This window comes from Daphnia magna, linkage group LG2 (assembly GCF_020631705.1).
Source record: "Daphnia magna isolate NIES linkage group LG2, ASM2063170v1.1, whole genome shotgun sequence".
Taxonomy (NCBI): Eukaryota; Metazoa; Arthropoda; class Branchiopoda; order Diplostraca; family Daphniidae; genus Daphnia; species Daphnia magna.
In genome coordinates, this window is record NC_059183.1 from 5,594,058 (window position 1) to 5,615,926 (window position 21,869).

At 45.8% G+C, this 21,869-nt stretch overlaps 1 protein-coding gene across 1 annotated transcript; it reads left to right on the top strand.

Moving 5' to 3' along the window:
* Positions 1 to 1,043: 1,043 nt before the first annotated feature.
* On the top strand, positions 1,044 to 21,481 carry LOC116915329 (tetratricopeptide repeat protein 28). The gene is given in 11 exon segments (XM_032920408.2): positions 1,044 to 1,689; positions 10,850 to 11,107; positions 12,742 to 12,849; positions 12,851 to 13,117; positions 13,196 to 13,400; positions 13,502 to 15,052; positions 15,130 to 17,885; positions 17,944 to 18,691; positions 18,768 to 19,178; positions 19,250 to 20,555; positions 20,557 to 21,481. Coding segments are annotated over 11 exon segments (8,067 nt in total). The 5' UTR covers positions 1,044 to 1,665; the 3' UTR covers positions 20,990 to 21,481.
* Positions 21,482 to 21,869: the final 388 nt, after the last annotated feature.

The following is a 21,869-nucleotide window of genomic DNA, read 5'->3' on the forward strand; positions in this document are numbered from 1 at the left end:
CCCCTCTTACATAAAATAAAAGCGGTCGGAGCTCTTTCTCTGTTCATATTTAAAACCAAGAAAAGAAACGGTTAAAAGAATGTCTAGGAGAAAGAAAAAAGAATTCCGTGTCGGTGGGGGAGAGAGAGGTCCTCTCGCAACAGAGTCTCCCCGCAAGAGAGGCCAAAGAGATGCTGTCGGATTGCCGATAAAAAGACGTATAATCATAACCGGTAACCGCTCATTGTCCCAACAGCTCACGCAACTTTTGCTTCCTCTCTATTTCTTTTGCCTTCGCCCGACTAAGAAGAAGAAGGGATAACATAAAAGACATAGTAAGTCTCTTTGCGCCCAAAGTGTGTGGTCCGATTAAAAGAAAATTATTCAAGAAACGAAGAGGGAAAAGAAAGAAGAAGTGCGGCTGTGCACTGAATAGAGTCGCCGCCGTACACCGCGTGATCTTAGCGGCTCCACTGTCTGCACTACTTGTCGAGTCGACTTGGCAAGGTTGCACAGATCGCCCCGTTTGAACTTTGGGTAGGTAAATAACGCCCCGCTTGCACTGCGTAGGCCTACACGAAAGAAAAAGAGAATGGACAACAAAATGCAAGAGGTAACGAAGCGAATGAGAATGAGAGAAAAAGAAAATGGGCGCCAGGTGGGACTGCCATCGCCAGTCGTCTCACATGTGCGTCTATCAGCCCGTTGGGATATAAGAAGCCAGGAAGCAAATAAGAAGAAGAAGAAAACACCACCCTACTCCGCCTCCTTGGCCCCCTCTCCACACTCGCCTATTTTCTTTTTTTTCCTTACCTGCTTTTTACCTTTTGCTATCTCGTATACCTTCTAGTTTTGGGTTTTCTTTCTCGTTCCACGTTTTGATTCAACAGAGACTCGAAATCTCCCCCGAAAAAGGTTTTTTTTTCCAAGCTACAGTCGTGCTTCTCCCAGAGGCGAAACTGTTTTCCCTCCTCCTCTTCTCTCATTCCTTTTCGTCTTACCTTTCGTCTTTGAACCAACATGGCGTCGAAAGAGCTGGCCAAGGCCACGGCAATCCAGAACAGCAGGCAAGACACTGGCGAGAGGCAGACTTTGCAGAGTCAGTCGAAATCCAACTGCGTTCATGTCCAGCAGCTGCCGCCCTTTCGTTCTCACGTAAAAGAGGCGCATTTTTTTTTTGGTTTTTTTTTGTTGTGTGTTTTCCAAGTGTTTTACATTTTACATCGGCGAAGTGTTTGCATCTTTTCGTGTTTCGCTGTGTCGGTCTGGCATTGTCACACACCATTTTGTGCTGCCAAAGTGTGTGTGCGTGCGTGATAGCCACTTGGAAAGGCCGATTGGCAAATTTACAGGTGATGTTGATCAGTGATTTCGTTTGAGTCGAATCGCCGAGTTCTCGAAACATTACGACGCTTTGGCAACGTGTTGGCTAAAAGTCATTTTTCACTGTTTTTGCTGCCAACACAGAAAACCAGCAGCTTTTTCGTTATGGTGTTGTGCACATTCTCTCGTCATCGTTGCGTCATGGCCAACTAACACTTTGGAGTTTTTCTTTTTCCTTTAAACGAAAGTCAGTGCTAGTGACTTGGTCGTTATTTTTTTTCAACTTGCTCTTCTGCTGCCATTTTTTTTTTTTCGCTGCTGGAAGCTGACATCATTTTACCTTCAGCCGATCTACCTGTTGTCATGTCGCTGCGTGATTCTTCCGAGGTAAGCCCTTTTTTTTTTTTTTTTAATCTATTTTCTCGGCGGAAATGTTTTTTTTTTGTTTTTTTTCGGTGTGGATGGAAAACACAAAATATTGTGTATAAACAATCGTAACTGTTTTTGAAAAGAAAACCAAACAACAACAAAGAAGAAGTTCAACTATTTGCTCCGATTGCGCCAGAAGCCGGGAAGACTTGTTTTCTCGCATTTTTGTTTCATCTCCCACTTTTTTTATAGCATATATATTTTTTTTTATTCGTCCTTTGCGTTATTTTCGACCAAAAAAAAAAACAAAATGTATAATAATAAAATAAGGAGTGGAAAGAGGATGTCTTTATGATTACGATTATGATTATTTTGGTGGTTGTGTTTTAAAAACAAAAAATTAAGAAGAAAAAAACAAAAAAACAGTAAAAACAAAAATCGGTGTCCGGGATATGAATTGAGCTCCCGCCCCACACACCAAACCACCAAAACGAATACAAGAAGGAAAAAAATATATAAGAAAACGAAAAAGGAAGGAGAAGAAGAAAACACCTGTGGGTCGAGCCCCAGCCGCGCGCCCGTTGCATTCCAAAGCAAGGCGCGTAATCAGTCGATCGGTTGCAAATTCCTCCTCATATAGATAGCTATACCTAGACACACATTTTTTTTCCTTTAGCTTTTTTTTTTTTTCCTGTTGTTCTGCTTCTTCATCATCATTTTGTGATTCTCATGTTTTATTCCTGTCAAGTTTCTCTGTTTGAACTGTTGGAAGCTCGAAACAAGTCCGCAGTTTGATAAAAAAAATTGCCTTTAGCCGGCGATGATTATCTTGGCATCTCGAAAATGTGTTCAGACAGCAAAGGAATCGTCGACGCTTTTGCTCGAATGCTTCAACTTCTCACTTCACTTAAAAAGGAGAAGAACAGAAAGAAAAATGAGCAGCTTTTTTATTTCTTATTTTTTTTAATTCCCTGGGCAGACATTCTTGATGTATTACTATGTCCAGTAAATATGGCGTGTGCGCGTTAAAAAAAAAAAAAACAGAAAATTTCAATTGGCCGAATTGAATTTGCCCAGACTTTCGGTGATGGTGAAGTCGTTTCCAACGCGGGTTGAAACCAATCGCAGCCGTTGACACCGTCTACCACCTGTCCAGCAACGGTGTACCTGTCGACACACCTTCATTCTATTCTATATATATATTCGTTTATTATACGGAGAAAAGATGATGCGATGCGCGGGTGGCGTGGAACTTTTTTTTTCTTTTTCTGCCGAATTATTTCCAGGATACGACAGGTATATAGGCGTATACGAAGGTGCACACGCAAGTTAGGGGAGAGATAGACGTTGGCCAGGAAGCAATAAAACCGGTCGAACTAGAACTAATGACGTTCTCATTTATTCAGTTTTGTGTGATTGGAAAATACGTAGAGAACCAAACAGGCCTGGGCGACAACGTTTGAGGAAAAGATCAGTTCGGACCGTCTCTCTCTACACAATGGCCCAAATATTCCAAAGATGGAGACCAAAGATTTGAAAAAAATAATTTTCTTTTTTTTTTCGGGGGTTTCATCTTCTGATTTTCTTAGAAACAAACAACAAAAAAAATCACACGAATGTGATGAAAACAAACAATCCGGCGTGACAGTTGAATGGCCGTTTCAAACTGCTTTGCATATTAGATGATTGTCAACCCAATTTTGATTCTTGCAATGAACCGCATTAGTTGGTGTCCCCCGCCTATCTAAATTCAAAATCTATTCGGGGAGAATGATAGGACAGTACGCGGAAATCTGGCGGTAGAAGAGCAGACGGAATTCATTTGACAGCGAAAAATCAGAGAAAGAGTGGGGCAAAGAAATAACAATTTAAAAAAAAACGAACCAAGGCAAAGAAGAAATAATAATAACACCAAAGTGGATTGTGAAATAAACGCTTGTCGTGTTCTTTTTTTTTTTTTTGATGTTGTCCTCCCTTTCATTTCCTCCCTCTGTTGCAGAGGGCGGAACAGCGAAGGAGAAAAAAAGATAACCCCCTTTTGGCCTGAACGAAATGTCTTGTGCGTGTAATCGTATCTCATCTTCCCGCTTCTCAACGAGTCTCTTTCGTAACGAATAAAATAACCAGAGAGTTTGTAATTCCTGGAAGTTTCTTCTTCTTTTCTTTCTGTAGAACTACTTAAATTCTCTACCCTCGCGTTCTCTTTCACGTGTTTGTACGTCTCGTCTTTGTACACATTTCATTACCTCAAACGAACGTAGGCCTTACACGCATCGGCTGTGGGAAGGTAGGCGGGAAAAAAGGTGAAGGGAAAAACACCGAACTCCCACCCCCCTTAGCCCGTCGCTACCAGACTTTTAAAATAAAAGATGAGGGGAAAATGGTCTTGTTTTTTTCCTTCTTTTTAGAGAATAACATCCACTGGTTCTATCCCAAAGATAAAAGAACTGGAAAAGAGAGGGGCGCGCATTTTTTTTTTTTTCCTCTTTCAAGTCGGTCCGTAGGTAATGACATATCCCCGCAAGGTGGGAGTGATCGGGTCCTCCAACTTGGGTAGGAGGGAACTCTTGAGGGATAAAGAAGGTAAAATAAAATAAACTACAAAGAAATATATAAGAGGAGGATAGATAGTGCCACCGCCTCTCTCTCCATCTCCGCCAAACTTTAAGTTTCTTCCTCTTTCTCATTTATTCCGTTCTTTTCAAATAAAAAAGGAAAACAAAATTAAAACCCAAGAAACGAAAAATGTGTTTTTTTTTGTGCCTCTTGGTCGTTCATTATTATTAGTCTGATGTTTTATTTCGAAAAAAAATTCCGAAATTCACAATTTTCTTTCTCGTCCAGTTGCAAAAAAAGTTCGTTTTAAATGCCATTTTTATTTGGCTTGAATTCGTCTTATAACCTTCGCTTTCCCCGCCAATCAAAAAACGAGCAGGGCGTGCAGCTGCGTGAAGAACAACAAAAAGTCACACGAAAACAAACGCGCATCAATATACGTATTTATATTTATAACAACACATACATCTAAATGGACGGACTGGCCCAGCGCCTCACTTTTTATTCCCCGTCCAGCCGCAGGGCTCTCTTTTTTCTTTTTATTTGCCCCCTATTCTTTCTTCATTTTCCTCCATTCTATCCTTGTCTACGTGTGTGTGTGTGTGTGTGTGAATACATTTAGACAGTACACGTATGGTGCACTGTGTGTCGAGTAAATTTCGATAGTAGGAAACCCCACCAAGAGCAGCTTCTCTTTTTATTTCTAAAAATAAAGAAAACAAGTGCTTGTTTAATATCTTGTTGAAGAAGGGGCTTTGTCAGGTTCTTCTTCGGGAGCTTGAGGAATGCAACGTTGCCACATTCCTTTTTGTGTGTGTGTGCCTCCGCAAGCTCTTCAGGGCACGGATATTACGACTTGTTGTGTGTTCTACTTCTGCCCCCCCCCTCCTTTTTTTCCATCAGCCATTGAGATTTGTTCACCTGAATGCGTGTTCCAAAACAAAAAAAAACACACCTTTTGTTTTGCCTCTTTTCCAGCGATTTTTCTCATTCGCTTGGTGTTGAATGAGGCAAAGAGATTTTGAATATTGGCCGAATGCGCTAAAAATAAAAAATAAAGAGGTTGGAATCCAACCCTAGCGGTACTTGGCCGTAGTTGTCACGTCTCGTGAATCATTCACGGTAGCTTGAAGCTATCTCATTTCATTCGTTCAAACTTTTGAATGTCGTAAATACCTACTGATGACGGGCGACTCGAACGTGGCCGAGCGTGCGGCGGTACTTGTTGCTATTTCACACGAGACGAATGGGACACGCCATCATTTCTCACTCGGCTGCTGGAAATAAACGAGAAACAAAAGAAAAATATTTGCCTCGCTCTCTCTCTCGCTCCTTTGTTTTTGGTTTTTCCTTGGAAAATGCGAACATTCTTCTAGGGTTAAGTCTTCCTTTCCTGGCCGATGATTTATGCGTTAAGCTGTTGAAATGGAAGGATTTGAAAAATCGCCTCGCTTGATTGACAAATGCCATCTGACAGCTCTTGTTACTCTCCAGCATTTTCCTATTGATCTCTATCCGTTTGTCTGATGGCGACGTGCGAGCAACGGTAAAACCGAAGAAACATTTGCCAATGAATGCAAATGTCGTTTGAACTAGAGACTCGCACTAGTTAGCGCATTCCATTGCGCTTGGTTGCATCCATTATTACGCAGCTCGTCAGACACGCTACAGACGTGAGGAATTTTCTTTTTTTCAAAGAACGGCTGGAAAACGCCAATAAAAATGTTGAATTGGAAGAAGAAGAAGAAGAAAAAAACTAAGTTTGGAGCTTAAACAAAGGCCGTCGGCTGTAATAGAGAACTGCAATTTTGCGCGTCTACCGGAGGTCTGCATCACGTATTATTATATACACCTATATTATTTATTTTAGAAACAAAAAAACAACTTCCAAAACAAGAAACGAAGGAAACTATTTTTTCTATATAACGTCTTTCCCTTTTTTTTTTTTTTTAATTCTTTTTTTGGCTTGTCGAATCGTCTTAATGGGTCGAGCGTGTGGATGGAATTATGACTGCCATTTTCATACTACTTTTATTTCTCTTTTTTTTTTTTCACCCTTTTAAAGGGGGGGAACTGCCGTAGCCAACGACTAACACGAAATTATTTAACTAATAAAACGAACACGTTTCTTGTGTTTGCAAAGTGTCTTTAAAAAAAAACGGTATATGACACACCGTTGTTGTTGTAGGTAAAAAAAATTTTTTTTTCTGTGTTTGAAAAGGGATAGACGTACCCCCACGTTTGTAATCATTGATATGCGTGTCAACCGAAAACAGACTACAAAAATAGATTTTTTTTTCAGCGCCTCATCTCAATGCGAAAAATGACCATTGTACTCTGTGAACTCATGTTCCCCCCTCATTTCAAGGAAAATAAAAAATTTTTTTCTTTCAAGTTTATTGATGGGGTGTAGTCGATTTTTTTCTGAGGGCAGGTGAGAAAGCGACAAACACCGACAAGACGACGGCGACGACGGCGGCGATACGAGAAAGGGTAGGGGGGAATAAAAAAAAATAGAAAAACAAATGGGGAAGGGTATATACTTGGTCTACAAAGGAAATGAAGGTTTCAACCACCAACCAAATGATTATCACTGTCGTGTTGTTTTTCTTCTTTTTTTTTTTTATGCCTTTACGGTCGTTGGTGTGTCCCTGTCGCTTGTTCCAGGTTGACCGTTTTGCCTGCTCGTTTGCCGCCGCCGACTTTGATAGGCCCTCGCAAGAAAGGGCGACACACACAAAACAAAATGGGACCCTCAAATAAAAGAAAAAACCAATCCCCCCTGAAGAGGTAAAAGAGGCAAACATAAGAAACGTATAGAATATGGGGCTACTACTTACTACACACAGTGCTACTATTATTCCCCATATATACCCAGGATATTCTAGACAACCACACACAGCGCGATCGTCTTTTTTTTTTTTTAATATTATTTCTTCCCTTTTTTTTACCCATTTATGTTTTTCTTTGAAAACGACGTCGCTTGTCGCATCTGCCGACATCGGTTCTTATCTGCATTAGAAGAGAGCCGAGGCACAACATTTTAGAATTCAAAGAGAAAGCCAAATAAATAACGTGGAAGGCTCTTCTTTCTCGTCTATAATTCCCCCGTTTTTTTCGGCTTTTTCTTGTCAAATGATAGACAAGTGCAAGTCCTCTCTTGTTTTAACTTTTCTACCGGCTTTTCCTCCCTACGTACCTTTTTTTTTTAAATCCGTCTCCTATTTCTTCACCTGTAATTAGGTGTCTATGCCAGAAGTTGGGATGGCGCGGGAATGGCTCCCCCTCTCTTTCAAAACAAAAATGGAAGTACTCTTATGGCTATAGGAGGGATCGTCCGAACCCACCGATTGCGCCAGGGTTTCTTGAAAGTCAATCAACAAACAAAGAATTTCTATCGGAAAAGATGTCCATTTTTTTTTGTTTACAATTTTTCAATCTGCCGAAAGGAAAAGCGGCGTTCCAGCATCAACCTCTTTTGTCCCTTCTGTTGAAAATTGCGTTTGAAAATCCGGTGTGACTTGAGTGACTTGTGTCAGTCAATGTGCGTCTATGTGAATAACCCCGAAAAAAAAAAAAATTTTTCCTTTTTCATTTCTCACGACCCGCTTATTTTTCCTTCTAATTCGTTCTGTCTCGCGGAGCGGTTGTCGCCGTCGTCGATGTTGTCTGACCTCGGCTCGACCCCTCCCACTTCTCCATTTCTCTTTCTTCTTGTGTGGTGCTGCTGGTGGCTCTATTATCTTCGCGTCTTCTTTCGCTACCTATAGAAACATTGAATGCGCGCATGTACACACAAACCGTGATTCTCTTTTACGTTAGCGTCCCCCCTCTCTCTGTTTGTTGTGTTGCAGTCTTCCCTAGCAGATGATTATTTCCTCTTGGGCTGTGCGAGTAAGAAAAAAAAGAAGGAATTCTAGCGTTGGTAGACGCACGCAAGCTCCTCATCCGCCTTTGCGGCGTTATAGTCTTCAATGGAATGTGTTATTCACTCTATACATTCAGGTATATAACTGGCTAAGACTGCAGCAGTGACGAACAGAAAGGAACGGAAAGAAGAATCGTTTGTTTGGCCGGAAGCCAACCGTCTACTTAGAAGGACGGCGTTCTTGTGTAGACTCTAGAAATGTCATTTGAATTGCGCGCCGCCGATTTCAGATTGCAGAGGTCGCGTGACCTCGGCCAACAAGGAAAAAAAAAAAACAAGAACTTGTGAGTAGATGGATTTGAATCCGCTGGTGACTGTTGCTGGCCGCAAGTTGATGGCTGCACAGTTGTTCGGGCTGCTCTATTATTAGTCGACGACGGGTGATTACTGACAACCCCGAGACACAACAGCCAGTTGATGGGGGAATTTCCATCGTTTTCAAATTGTCTTTTTTTTCTTTCCCCTCCGTGTTTTGATATCCCCCCCCTCTTTCACAAAAAAAAAATAAGAAAATTCTATTTCTGTATCTATTGTCGACCTTTTTCACCTGCACAGCCAACACAACAGAGTGTATATATACCTTGGTATCTATAATATGCCGCTCTTGTATCTGTTGATGGCCAAGAGGGCCTGAAAACAACACGAAGCGGTTGGTTTTTTTGTTTTTCTCTCAATGAAAAATTAAGACGGAATGAAAATGGGCCAGAGATGTATAGTCTGTGGAAATCAAATAGAAAGAAAACACACAGATGGAGAATGACGACAGATTCCCACCTATATATAGACAAGGGTATAACGAAAGAAATTGAAAACAAAACAGATAAGAACATGAACGAAACAAAGAAGAAGATTGGTGTCAAACGACATCAACGTTCCAATGGAATGCGTCTTGATCTGACGCACCGGTGAATTTAATCGGCCACCTAACGCAAAACATCTCAACTTGTCTGAGCCGGACGATTTTTTTTTAAAAGAGGAGGTTTCTTATTGTTTTACGAACGAAAATAATAAGTGCAGTCAATAGTGTTTAGTTTGTTGTCAGCAGTTTTCAACAACAACAAAAAAAGGCGACTTTGTGTGTGTGTGTACACAAAAAACTCATTAATTGATGTATTCACCACACAACCCCGGCTGATGAAGGTGATTTGGTGGCACAACGAGCAGCGCTTGTAACTCTAATTACAGTTTTTTGTCTTCCTTTCTCTTGAAAAGATGTTTGACTCGATGGCCCATTTCTACTGGTATTTATTTTGCTGCTGGCTGAAATCGAGAAAGAACATGAAAGAATGACAGCATATAGACGCACAGATTATATTTAGATACAGCAGACACTCTAAGAAGTATCTACGAGCCAATTAGGCCCCGAGTTAGCGCAAAGTAGTTCCTCGTTGGGCTATTTTGCTGTTCGTTGGCTCTTTTCTTTTAATGACCTTTTTCCTATCAGTCGCCTCTATAGTCCAGGGTCCCCCCCCCAAAAAAAAAGAAACTGGAGGTTGTCCAACGTTGCCATAAAGGAAACATACTCTTTGGCCACACGTTTTATTTATTTTTAAAAAGAACCTTATAGCGAGCGTGTTATACGTGTCTGGCCGTAGCCTGCCCTTAAAAAAAAAAAAAAAATGGTCAAACCGATTGATTAATTGACATCCTATCGCAACGGATCACACATGGCCCTTTCTTTTCTGATTTCATTTTATCTCTTTTTTTTTTTTTATTCTCCGCTGTTGTCCTTTTGTTCGTGCCTTAATCTCAGACTTGAAACCGTGTTCGTCCTTGTGTTGTCTTTCACGGAAATCTTATTCTCAACTCCTATTTATTTCTTTTTCTTTTCTTTCCCTGTCGTATCGAACCGGTCTGTGATTCTTTTCAAAACTCTTCACATCGATTTTTTTGAGCCTCTTTTTAACGTGAGTGTTAACTCGCGCGCTCTCTCTCGTTTCCACATGATGAATGACATCATTATCTATGTAAAATATAGAACTCTCTCCCGTAAAGTCCCCCCTCTTTTTTTTTATTTTTTACCTTCTTATTTAAACCTATCAGAGAGTTAGCAGGTCTTTTCGTGGTGATTTAAACGAAAAATTTCTCTTTTTTTTTTTGGAGGGGGGGATATACCAAAGACGTGGCAACACGGTTTGTGAATTCAAAAAAGGGCAAACTGCAAAACATCGAAACCCCCGAAAAAAAAAAAAAAACAACTTTCGCTCAAAAATTATTTTTGTTTTCTTTTGAATTGTTTCTCCTCCTCATTCGTGTGTGAAACTGCTTACATTTGCATGATTGAATCGACGCCGATGGCAAGAATCATTGGATTCTCTCATCGTCAGATGTCAGTGGTGGGGATTTTTCGAACGATCAGCTGAAATCATTTCTCGTCGGGTTACGAGGTGAAAGAAAACAAAGAAAAAGGAAAAAAAAAAAACGAGTCAAGAAGGAAGAATGACATGGAAGGGGTGTGTTAGTCAAGTTTTTTTTTTCCCGAGCTGCCGCTATCTTGACTTGCTGTATTATTATCTCTCTGTGTGTGTGTGTGTGTGTTTGCTGGATATTCATTTCTTCTTCTCCGACGTGTACATGTTATTGGAATTCCCGCCACGCAATCATACCACAACGCTGCCTATATTTTTTTTTTTGAAAATAATATCCTGTTCTAACTTTGAAATTTGATTGCTATTCACACACACAAAAAAAAAGGTGGAGGTGGATGCGGACTCTGAACTGTCGGCGGCCAGCAAGGCCAGTTTCCTGGACAAGGTACGCCAATCAAATCAGGCCTGCCAGAATGGCGACTTCGAGACAGCCGTCGGCCTTTACGGCGAAGCCATTGCACTCGATCCGTGCAATCACATCCTCTTTTCCAACCGATCGGCCGCTCTTGTCAAACTCGGACACTTTGCCCGCGCTCTTCAGGATGCCTCGCGAGCCGTTGAACTCAACGCCAAATGGCCAAAAGTAAGTCGGAAAATTCATATTTTCTCCGCCCCATCCCCCCACAAAAAGAAAAAAAGAGAAAAGAAAAAGAATACCTTCTTTTGACGTCATTGATGTATTCAACCGTAGCTCATTGCCTAATGGCTAATACAGCGAACAACGCAGGAGGGGTGTCGTGTCTTGTCGGAGCCAGCGTGTGTGAAATCTATCGCCGCACGCCGGCTCTTTGAATCAATAACTATTCATCTTGTACAGCCTCTCTCTCTCTCTTTTTCAATTTCGATCATTATTATAGGCGATCACTATATTTGGATAAAACCGACGGGGCAAACAAAAAAAAAAAAAAAAACATTTTTCTTTTTTCTCAGACACAATTCTTTGTCTTGTTCTTTCCTTTTTTTTTTATTCTATATTTCTCTCCATGTTGTATCCCCCCGTGTGTGTGTATGTATGTGTGTGTGTGAGCCGATCACAGCGGGCGGTCCGATTAAGACCGGAGCGCTGCTCACCAGGTGATCTCTCCAGCACCTTTTCCTCTAAATCCTTTTTTTTTTTGTTCGCTATCTCTTATACACACACACACACACACACACACTCTTTGAATCTTCAATGTGTGTGTGTGTGTGTGTGTATAGATTTTTTTTTTTTCGGTGAAACTTTCTGTTGTGCTTCGGGAAAAACAACAAAAAAAAAAAGAGAACCCGCGTCTTTTGTGACGTGCCACTGATTTGCATATTTCGATAGCGGCGTTTTCGTTTCTTTTCAGACGTTGTTTCATTCTTTTGCTGCCCGCAGCCCCCTTTGGCAAAGCGGCTGATTGCGATTTTTCCCGGCCACTCAACTACTACAACCAGCCAGCAGAGTAAATAAATTATAATTTGTAACACACAATCACATGTACACAGAGAGACACACAACAAAGCCACGCAGACATTCATAATAAAAAAGAGCAAGTAAATAAACGTCCCGGATCTATTAGCGGCTCCTAGTATCAAAGATGAACTGGTTGGCTAGCGGGGAAAAAAAAAATGACTTCCTCTCTCCTATTATTTATTTATTTATCTTAAAAAAAAAAAATAAATAAACGCACAATTTAGCGCGTTGATTTCAGTTGGAATTGTTGGCCGTTTTGAAATGCAGTTTTCAAGGTTTCTCCTTATTTCTGCTGTGGTGGGTAAACTTTCGTCATTCGTCTAATTGCCGAGTGATGTTGACCATGCCTGACTGATTACGACCCGTCCGGTTAAAACTCGCTTCCATTTGTTCTTTCCATTAACATTTTTCCTTGTTTTGTGTGTGTGTGTGTGTTAACTCTCCTTTACTTTTCCTGTTTCTTTCGTTAGTCACTTGTCCCTCACTTTCTTGTCTACTTAACCTCGCCCCCTTTTTTTGTGTGTGTTTTGCTTACCTGTTTATATAAGAGTCTAAAGTGTCGACTGCATTGGCCAGTCACGCAAACGGATGGCGCCCTATTCGCCAGCACGTTATATTAACATTTGTCGTTATCGTCTTGCCTGGGCCAGATTTTTTCCGGGTCATTAAAAATATGTACACCTTGTTGTATATTATATTCCTATTTTTATCCTGATGGCCAGCATAGAATCTGCGTGTAAAAATGTGATTTTTCAAAAATGTGTTTCTTTAAATTGAATTAGGGTTATTACCGTCAAGGGGTGGCGCTGCAATGTCTCGGCCGGCATTCGGACGCTTTGGCGGCCTTCAGTTCTGGCCTGGCGCAGGACCCGAAATCCCTGCAGCTACTCGGCCGGTTTGGTGGAAGCGGCCATGAAGTCGCCGTTGCGGTCCACCTTGGAACCGACCTACAGACAACTGCAGGCCATGCGACTGGACAAGTCTCCTTTCGTCGTCATTTCAGTCATCGGTCAAGAACTGCTGGCCGCTGGCCATTACAAGGCGGCCGTTGTCGTCCTGGAGGCGGCGCTCCGCATCGGCACATGTTCCCTCAAATTACGCGGATCCGTTTTTTCCGCACTGTCGTCCGCCTATTGGGCGCTTTCCATGCTGGACCAGGTAAAAACAAAACCCTGGCCCCTTACCTAGCCGATGTTAAGATCAAGACACGTAACCCATTTCGATCTCGATCAACAGGCAATCAGCTACATGCAACAGGATTTGTCGGTTGCCAAATCGCTGGGCGACACGGTGGGCGAATGTCGAGCCCACGGCAACCTGGGCTCGGCCTATTTCAGCAAAGGCAATTTTAAAGAGGCGTTGACGTCCCATCGCTACCAGCTCGTTCTGGCCATGAAGTGCAAAGATAACCAAGCGGCCGCATTGGCCTTGACTAGTCTAGGTAATCAGTCATGGCCATTCGCAATCGTATCCATGCTGGACGCGCACAATTGAGAGAGAGAGAGGGAGACTAACGAGCTATTTCTGTTTTTTTTTCGATAGGCCACGTTTACACAGCGATCGGCGATTATCCGAACGCCCTGGCCAGCCACAAGCAATGCCTCCAATTGGTCAAACAACTGGGCGAAAGGTTGCCCGAAGCCCGCGAAGTGGGCAACGTCGGGGCCGTCTATCTGGCAATGGGCGATTTCGATGCGGCCGTAGAGTGTCACATGGAACACTTGAGGATAGCCAAGCAATTAGGCAATCGGGTAGAGGAGGCCAGGGCCTATTCGAATCTCGGCTCGTCGCATCATTTTCGGCGCAATTTCGAACGGGCCATCACCTTCCACAATCACGTGCTGCACATCGCCCAGGAGCTCAGCGACAGGAACATCGAAGCCAGGGCCTATGCGGGACTGGGTCACGCTGCCCGCTGCATGTCAGACTACGGCCAGGCCAAGAGGTGGCACGAACGCCAACTGGACATGGCGTTGAACACGAGAGACAAAGTGGCCGAAGGACGGGCCTGTTCCAACCTGGGCATCGTGTATCAGTTGCTGGGCGACCACGACGCAGCGCTGAAACTTCACCAGGCTCATTTGAATATCGCCCGCGTCTTGCAAGATCGGGCGGGAATGGGCCGCGCTTATGGCAACATTGGGAACGCTTACAGCGCCATGGGCTATTACGAGCAGGCCATTAAGTATCACAAACAAGAGCTGACCATCTCCAAGGAGGTGAACGACAGGAGCTCAGAAGCGTCGACGCACGGCAACCTGGCCGTCGCCTATCAGGCGCTGCACATGCACGACATGGCCGTCCTGCATTACCACAGCCATTTGAATATCGCCCGCGAGCTGAAAGACACGGCCGGCGAGGCCTGCGCCCTCCTCAACCTGGGCAATTGCCACAGTTCGCGGGCGGAATTCGGCGCCGCCGTCACGTTTTACGAGCAGTACTTGATGCTGTCTCAAGAGCTGCAGGATGTCGAGGGTGAGGCTAAAGCGTGTCACTTCCTCGGCTACGCCCATTATTGCCTGGGCAATTTCAAAGAAGCCATCCGCTATTACGATCAGGATCTAGCCCTGGCCAAGGATTTGCAGGACAAGATGAACATGGGCCGAGCCTATTGCAACCTGGGTCTTTCCCATTTGGCCCTGGGCAACATGGAGACGGCCCTGGAATGCCAACGCTACTTCCTGACCATAACGCACATCACCAAACACGCGGTGGGCAAGTTCCGCGCGCTGGGCAACATCGGCGATTTGATGCTGAAGATGAACCAGTCGGAAGAGGCCGTTAGCATTTACCAGAAGCAGCTGCAGCTGGCCAAACAAATGCGCGAAAAGAACATGGAAGCCTCGTCCTACGCCGCCCTGGCCGTCGCTCATCGGCACATGGGCTACCAGGACAAGGCGCTCGGCTGCTACACGCAAGAGCTGACGCTCAGGCAAGAGACGGGCGACGTGCGAGGAGAATGTCGAGCTCACGGCCACTTGGCTAGCGTTCACATGGCCCTCGGTAATTACACGCACGCCATCAAGTGCTACGAAGAGCAACTGGACCGAGCCAAGGAGCTCAGGGACTCGACGATGGAAGCCCAAGCTCACGGTAAATCGGCTCTTTCCTCAATTTCAACAAAGAATTCCAGTACTAATTTAAAGATTGTTTCGACCGGTTCATTACAGGCAACCTGGGCATCGCACGGTTAAATATGGGTCATTACGAGGAAGCCATCGGCTATTTTGAACAGCAATTGGCCACTTTAGCCCAACTTTCGACGGCCACTGCCATGCTGGACAAGGGCAGGGCGTTCGGTAACCTAGGCGACTGTTACGACGCTCTAGGCGATTACGACGAAGCAATCAAGTGCCACGAACAATGTCTGGCCATTGCGCTGAAGACTAAGAGCCTTCGAGATCAAGAACACGCGTACCGTGGCCTGGGCCAATCGCATCGCTGCCTGGGCAATCTCCAGCAGGCGCTCGTCTGCTTCGAGAAGCGACTGGTCGTGGCCCACGAGCTGGGCAACACTGCGGCCAAAGCGCAGGCTTACGGAGAGCTTGGTCAACTGCACAGTGTCCTGGGCAATTTTGAGCAGGCCGTTTCGTGCCTGGAACATCAGATTTCCATCGCTCGCAAACTGAGTGATCGTCAAGTAGAGGCCGAAGCGGCCAGCGGACTGGGGTGCGTCTACCAGCAAATGGGAGACCATTCCAAAGCACTGCAATACCATCAACTCGATCTTCGGCTGGCCGAAGAAACGGGCTCGTCCGGCGGACAGTGCCGGGCGTACGGCAATCTCGGAGCCACCCAGGAATCACTGGGACATTTAGACGAAGCAGTTCATTGCCATGAGCAGCACTTGAGCATGGCGGCACAAATCAATGACAAGGTGGCCAAAACAAAAGCTTTCGCTAGCTTGGGCCGTCTTCATCATGGTTTGGGGAATCCCAGCCAGGCCGTTGCCTACCTCCAGCAAGGTCTGCAGATTTCGGAGGCCCTCAGTCTACGAGAAGAAGAAGCCCGCATTCGCCACCGGTTGGGACTGGCTCTGTGGGGATCGGGCGACCTGGAAGGCACGCAAGGCCACATGGAACGGGCAGCCGGACTTCTGGAAGCCGTCAGACGGGAAGCCCGCGGTAGTGCCGATTATCGACTCTCCCTCTTCGACCTCCAGACGGCCTGTTATCAAATTCTACAACGAGTTTTGGTCGATTTGGGCCGTTCCAGCGAGGCCCTCCTCGTAGCTGAACGTGGACGGACCAGAGCCTTTGTCGATTTGCTACTCGAACGTCAGGGGGCGGCGACCAGTGACGCCGAAACCCGCGGAAGTCACGGCCGGGTGGCTCTTTTTGACGACTCGCTGCCCGTCAGCGTCGAACAGATTATGGAAATTGTGAACAAGCAAAAAGCCTCCGTGCTCTACTACAGTTTGGCAGCCGGATACCTTTACTGTTGGCTCATAGTTCCAGCTAAAGGCGTGGTTGCCTTCCATCAAGCCGCCATCAATGCGGAAGGAGTCGACGGAGTTCGAGCTGATTCTTCCGATTGCGGCAACGGTGGACAAGATAATGAAACTGAATTACCAAAAGGGGAAGGATCTTTGCTGGATCAGTACATCCAGGGAATCCGCGAAGCTCTTGGAGTCGAGTGGCAATCGAGCGGTGGCAACGGCCGCGAAGATAACGGCGACCTGGAAGATCTTTGGTCTCAACATTTGGGCGAACTCGGAGATAAAATGAATCAGGAAGGAGATCGTTCCGGTTTCTTGCGGATGGTCAATCGTTCTCACGCTTTCAACAGCAGTAATTACAGTTTGTCCAGCCTGTTCAGCCTGGGTAGTGTGTCCATCAATAGCGGACAGTCTTCCAGTCAATTGTCGTCCGTCTCCAGACCGGGCAGTTTACGCCATTCACGTAGAAGCCTTTGGCAAGGACCCGCCTGTCTCCGTTCGCTCTACGATTTGCTATTGGCGCCCGTCGAAGATCGTCTGACGCAATACGGCCAATCACCCCTATCGGCCAGCTCGACCTCCAGAGAACTGGTCCTCGTACTGGACGGTGACCTCTACCTTGTTCCGTTTGCCCTCCTCAAACCTCAGAGCAGCAACGATTACCTTTGCGAACGATTCAGTTTGATTGTCAGTCCGTCTTTGACGTCACTTAGGACGGGCCAAAAGAGCGCAAGTCGCAATAATAAATTGCTGCAAATGCATCAAACACGTTCAGCTGGCCCACTGACGGCCGTCTCGCTTTCGAGCTACTCGTCCGGTATGGTAGGTGGCGATTCACTGGAACAACAGCCGGCCACATCGGCATTGGTCATTGGTAACCCCAAAATGAGCCAATCCGTCGTGGAACAATGGGGATGGACGGACATTCCTTACGCCGAACAGGAGGCCGTTGTCATAGCTGAAATGCTGCAAACACCTTCGCTGCTGGCCGGAGCTGCAGCCACAAAAGATGCTGTCCTCCGCCATTTATCACAAGTCGAATGCATCCATTTCGCCACTCATGTCTCGTGGAAGATGTCGGCCATTGTTTTGGCACCGTCCATGGACGGACTGGCTGCTAGCGACGGTGATGGAGCCAGCACGACGGGCAGCGCTCGTCCATCACTTCACCAACAAGATGATGATATCAAATCTGTGGCTTCCGGAATAGCTCCGTCTTCATCGGCCGCTACGACTGACTTACCAGCCTTATCCGAATTCTTGCTGACGGCCGCTGATATCCTTAATCTGCGTCTGTGTGCCCGTCTCGTTGTGGTCAGTTCAGTTCACACTCGCGACCATCACGGTGTGGCTGATTCGGATGGAGTAGTTGGCCTGACTCGAGCTTTGTTAGCTGCTGGAGCTCAATCCGTCCTCGTTTCCCTATGGCCCGTCCCCGACACGGCCGTCAAAATCTTCATGCGTACCTTCTATTCTTCGCTGTTACAGGTAAACAGTCAATACCACTCAACGCAACATGAATTCACGATTTAATTGTTCTTTGTAGGGAGCGAGAGCAAGCCGGGCATTGTCTGAAGCCCAGCAAACTGTTCAACACACGAAACACTTTGCCCATCCAGCCAATTGGGCGGGTTTCGTTCTTGTAGGAGCGGACGTCAGGCTGTCTAATAAAGTGGCGTTGATGGGCCAGGCGTTGACGGAATTGCTCAAGACGCCGGAAAAATGCCGCGACGCGTTGAGAGTGACGCTCCATTTGGTGGAGAAGTCCCTCCAGCGGATCCATCGAGGATACCGCAACGCTATGTACACGACGCAGCGAAGTATCGAGAATAAGGTCGGCCCAGTCACCGGATGGAAAGAGCTCCTCATATCGGTCGGGTTCCGTTTCGAACCGGCGGCTAATAACATCCCAGCGTCCGTCTTCTTCCCGCAAAGCGATCCGGGCGAACGACTGACTCAATGCTCGGCCAGTCTCCAGGCTTTGCTGGGATTGACTACACCCTCTTTGCTGGCCATTTCTAAATTGCTGGCCAGTTCCGAAGCTTCGACTGACGATATAACGGCCGTTTTGCGCAACGCCACTGTCCAGCTGGGCTTACGGGACCTGGAAAGCGAGAGCGTCGATATCCCCGTTCCAGTCAAATTATGGCGTTTGCCCGGCTGCCACGAATTGTTGGCATCGCTCGGTTTCGACCTGATGGAAGTTGGACGCAACGAAGTGACACTCAGGACGGGAAAACTGGCCAATAAGCGCAATATCCAATTCGCCCTTCAAGCTCTTTTGGCTCTGTTCGGTAGGTCTGGTTCCTGGAACGTTTCGGTGTTTCCTTTTTTGTATCGAGACTTTATTCATTTGGCCTTTTTGGTTAGAAACTTTAGACACCCCCACCAGCCTATCACTGGACTCGTCCAGCTCTGTAGAGAGCCTGACATCCGACGAGGAAGAAGAAGAGCAGGAACAGGACGGAACGTCCAACAACCAACGGAACGTTGTATCTAATCGATCCGGCCGTTCTGCGCCATCTGTTGTCAACAGCGGCGGAGGATCTGGGGGAGCCAACGGAACTGGAAGAGTTGGAACAGGAACTCATCAAACCTATTCCAGTTTGGTGTCCCGCCGGATGCCCCTGTCCGCCAGTGTCAAGTCGGCATTCAGCAGTTACGTTCGCAGTGGCTGTCGGGGTGAACCAGATGGCAGGACGGCCGTAGGAGGTGATTCACGTGGCCGGGAGAGTGACGCTGCTTTTACTCCTAGTCCCGTCGATCCTGTACACCGCACAAGTAATTTATTTTGCATTGGAAAAATGCGATTCTTGTTCCAAATTAATTCCTTTCCGTTTTGTTTCATAAAGGCTTGGGTCATAGAGGAGGACAAAGTGGTGGAATCGCTGGCCTGCTGGCCGGTATGTCCAGCAGTGCCGGAAGCGATCGAGGAGTTCCAGTACCGAGCCTACGCATGTCGTTGACGTTGGCCCATCAATCTAAAATCCGTTCCATGTACTGCTCACGTCAAAGTTTGGCTTCTCAAGAAAACAGCTCGCCGGCCAGCGAGATGGGCACTCCCATGCAAAACAGTGGCAGCAACAATCCGTCGCGTCCGGATTCTTCTTCCAGCACTACCAGCTCGGCGGACTGGGAAAGCGGATTGTCAACCGTCCGTCGCCAGCCGCCCATCTCCACCTCACTGGGCAAAGGCCAAACATCCAATCCGCGCAAAGTGGAGGACATTAGCGCATTTAACGAATCGCGTTTGAGGCTAGACGCTAAAAGCTTCGGCCTGCAGAACAACACAATGGCCGACGCTCGTTCACGGTCCCGTTTCAAGCCATCTGGCGGTTTCGCTGCTGGACTTAAAAGACAAATGGCTCTTCATCAAGCCGTGGCCGATGATAACGAAAATGGTAATAATGGCAAAACAGGATCGGCTCGTTCTGGCTCACTGGACACACTCGATCGTCTAAGCGTCCGCAGCGAGCTGGCCAAAGCTCCGTCTGCTTTCCCAGCGGCTGGGCCGGCTATGCAACAACGTCGTCGCCATCGATCTGTGGAGCGTCAACTGGATGATGACACCGACTCAGTCATTTGCGAGACCAATGTCACACCCGACCGTGAAGCTGTTTCTCACGTCAATGAACGTTTCTCGGCCGCCGTGTTCCATCACTCGAAACCGGGCAAGTTAGTAATGGCCAAAGCGGCCGCTGCGGCTACGAGGACGCTCCATAAAGGAGGAACAACTCGGCCGTCTATGACGAACCAACGGCCGTTAGACAATTGTCCATCGGATCACGAAATGGAAGCGTCCAGCGTCATCTATTCCTTACGTCCAGGAGAGTCGGAATTGTCCAGCGGAGTTCAGTTGTCACACAATGCCGGTTCACGTAGCATCCAGGATCACATCATCGCAACGCAAATGAATCGACTCAACCGCGAAATGCCAATTTCCGATGTCTATCACGAACGAAATATGGGTCTTGGCCTGGCTCCGCCCCTCTCCGAGCTGCTAGTCAACACGAATGGCCCTAACGGCAACTTGGTGGCAGCAGCGGCAACAGGGTCGAGCAGCGTGACTTCGTCCGAGGACGTTTTCAATTCGTTTGATCAAATCTCATTGGCTGACACGGTGACGGAACTCGGTGATAAAACAGAACCATCTGCTTTGAATAAAGAATCTTGGCTACGCAAAACGACCACCTCCTCGCCCCACCAAACTGCAACAGTTCGGGTCATCGTGGGGCGCGTCGAGTGGAGCGTTCCATGCCACGGGTTCACGCCTTCAACATCGTATTAGTGTTTTCGATACGTCATCCCCCGAAGCGGAAATATCAACTTCTTCGGCCACTATGACCCTCCGTCAAGGTATTTTGGATATGACGAGACGGGATGAAGCGGATGGTCGTTCCATGACTGACTCGAACTACAGCGGCTATTCGCCGCATCGTAACTTGAAATTATCGACCGCAATGCCGCATCAGCAGCACGCCAATGTCGGTCGTGTCACAGACTCGTCCGTCATCAGCAAAGAGAACAAGAGTAACACGATTCACGCTGTTGCCATCATCGAATCTGACGCAAGAGCCAATGACATCGCTTGAATGCGATATTCGTTGGTTTCCATAATCACTCAAACTTAATTTAGAATCAAAGCTGGTGCCTTACTTTGCCAAATAAATCCATTCCTTGTCGTTTTTTTTCGTTTTAAATTGTTACCGTCCAAGACAGCTTTCAGTTCGATTTAAATTGTACAGTTCCAACCATTAACTCATTTATTTGCTACGCAATTCGTTGGGCGCGGGTTCCATATCGGCATCGAAGTTGCTCCGGAAATCGTACATTTCTTGGAAGACGCTAATAAATTATGTATTCTATTCACGATGGGAAATGTCATGTGGAGTATTGAGGTGTTATTTTAAGTAAAATCTCTTTTCTATTATTCCCTTTAATATTTTGTTCAGCAAGTGCTCTTCATATTACCGTACCCCCATGATTTGTGAATTTTCTCGACATTTACATACAAGTGTTTTACGTATATGGTTTTTTTAATGTAGAGAACAAATGCTTGCTACAATAGAAAATTGTTTATTTAATGAATGCCTTATTTAATGAGTTTCCCTTTATTTAATGAGTTCCTGTTGGCCGATACCCGTTTAACAGGTTGTTTACTTGTTCTAAAAGTTACCACCAGGCATCACGGAGGCAGAGGAAAAACTCCCAATATGGATTGATTAATTGTGGGAATCGAGTTCGTTAAAGATTCGAACTGTTGCCGAAGTAATTTTATTCAGTTGTGTGTAGCTCAATGGTGAGAGCGTTGGAATAGCATTCCAAAGGTCTTGGTTTCAAATCCAATAAAGAAAGTAATTGCTCTTTAAATATTGGTATTATAAAAAACTATTGATTAAATTGCGGAGTTAAACTATACTTCACCAATTAACCTTACGTCGTTTTACAAAATTGTCGTGTAAAGTCCACAAA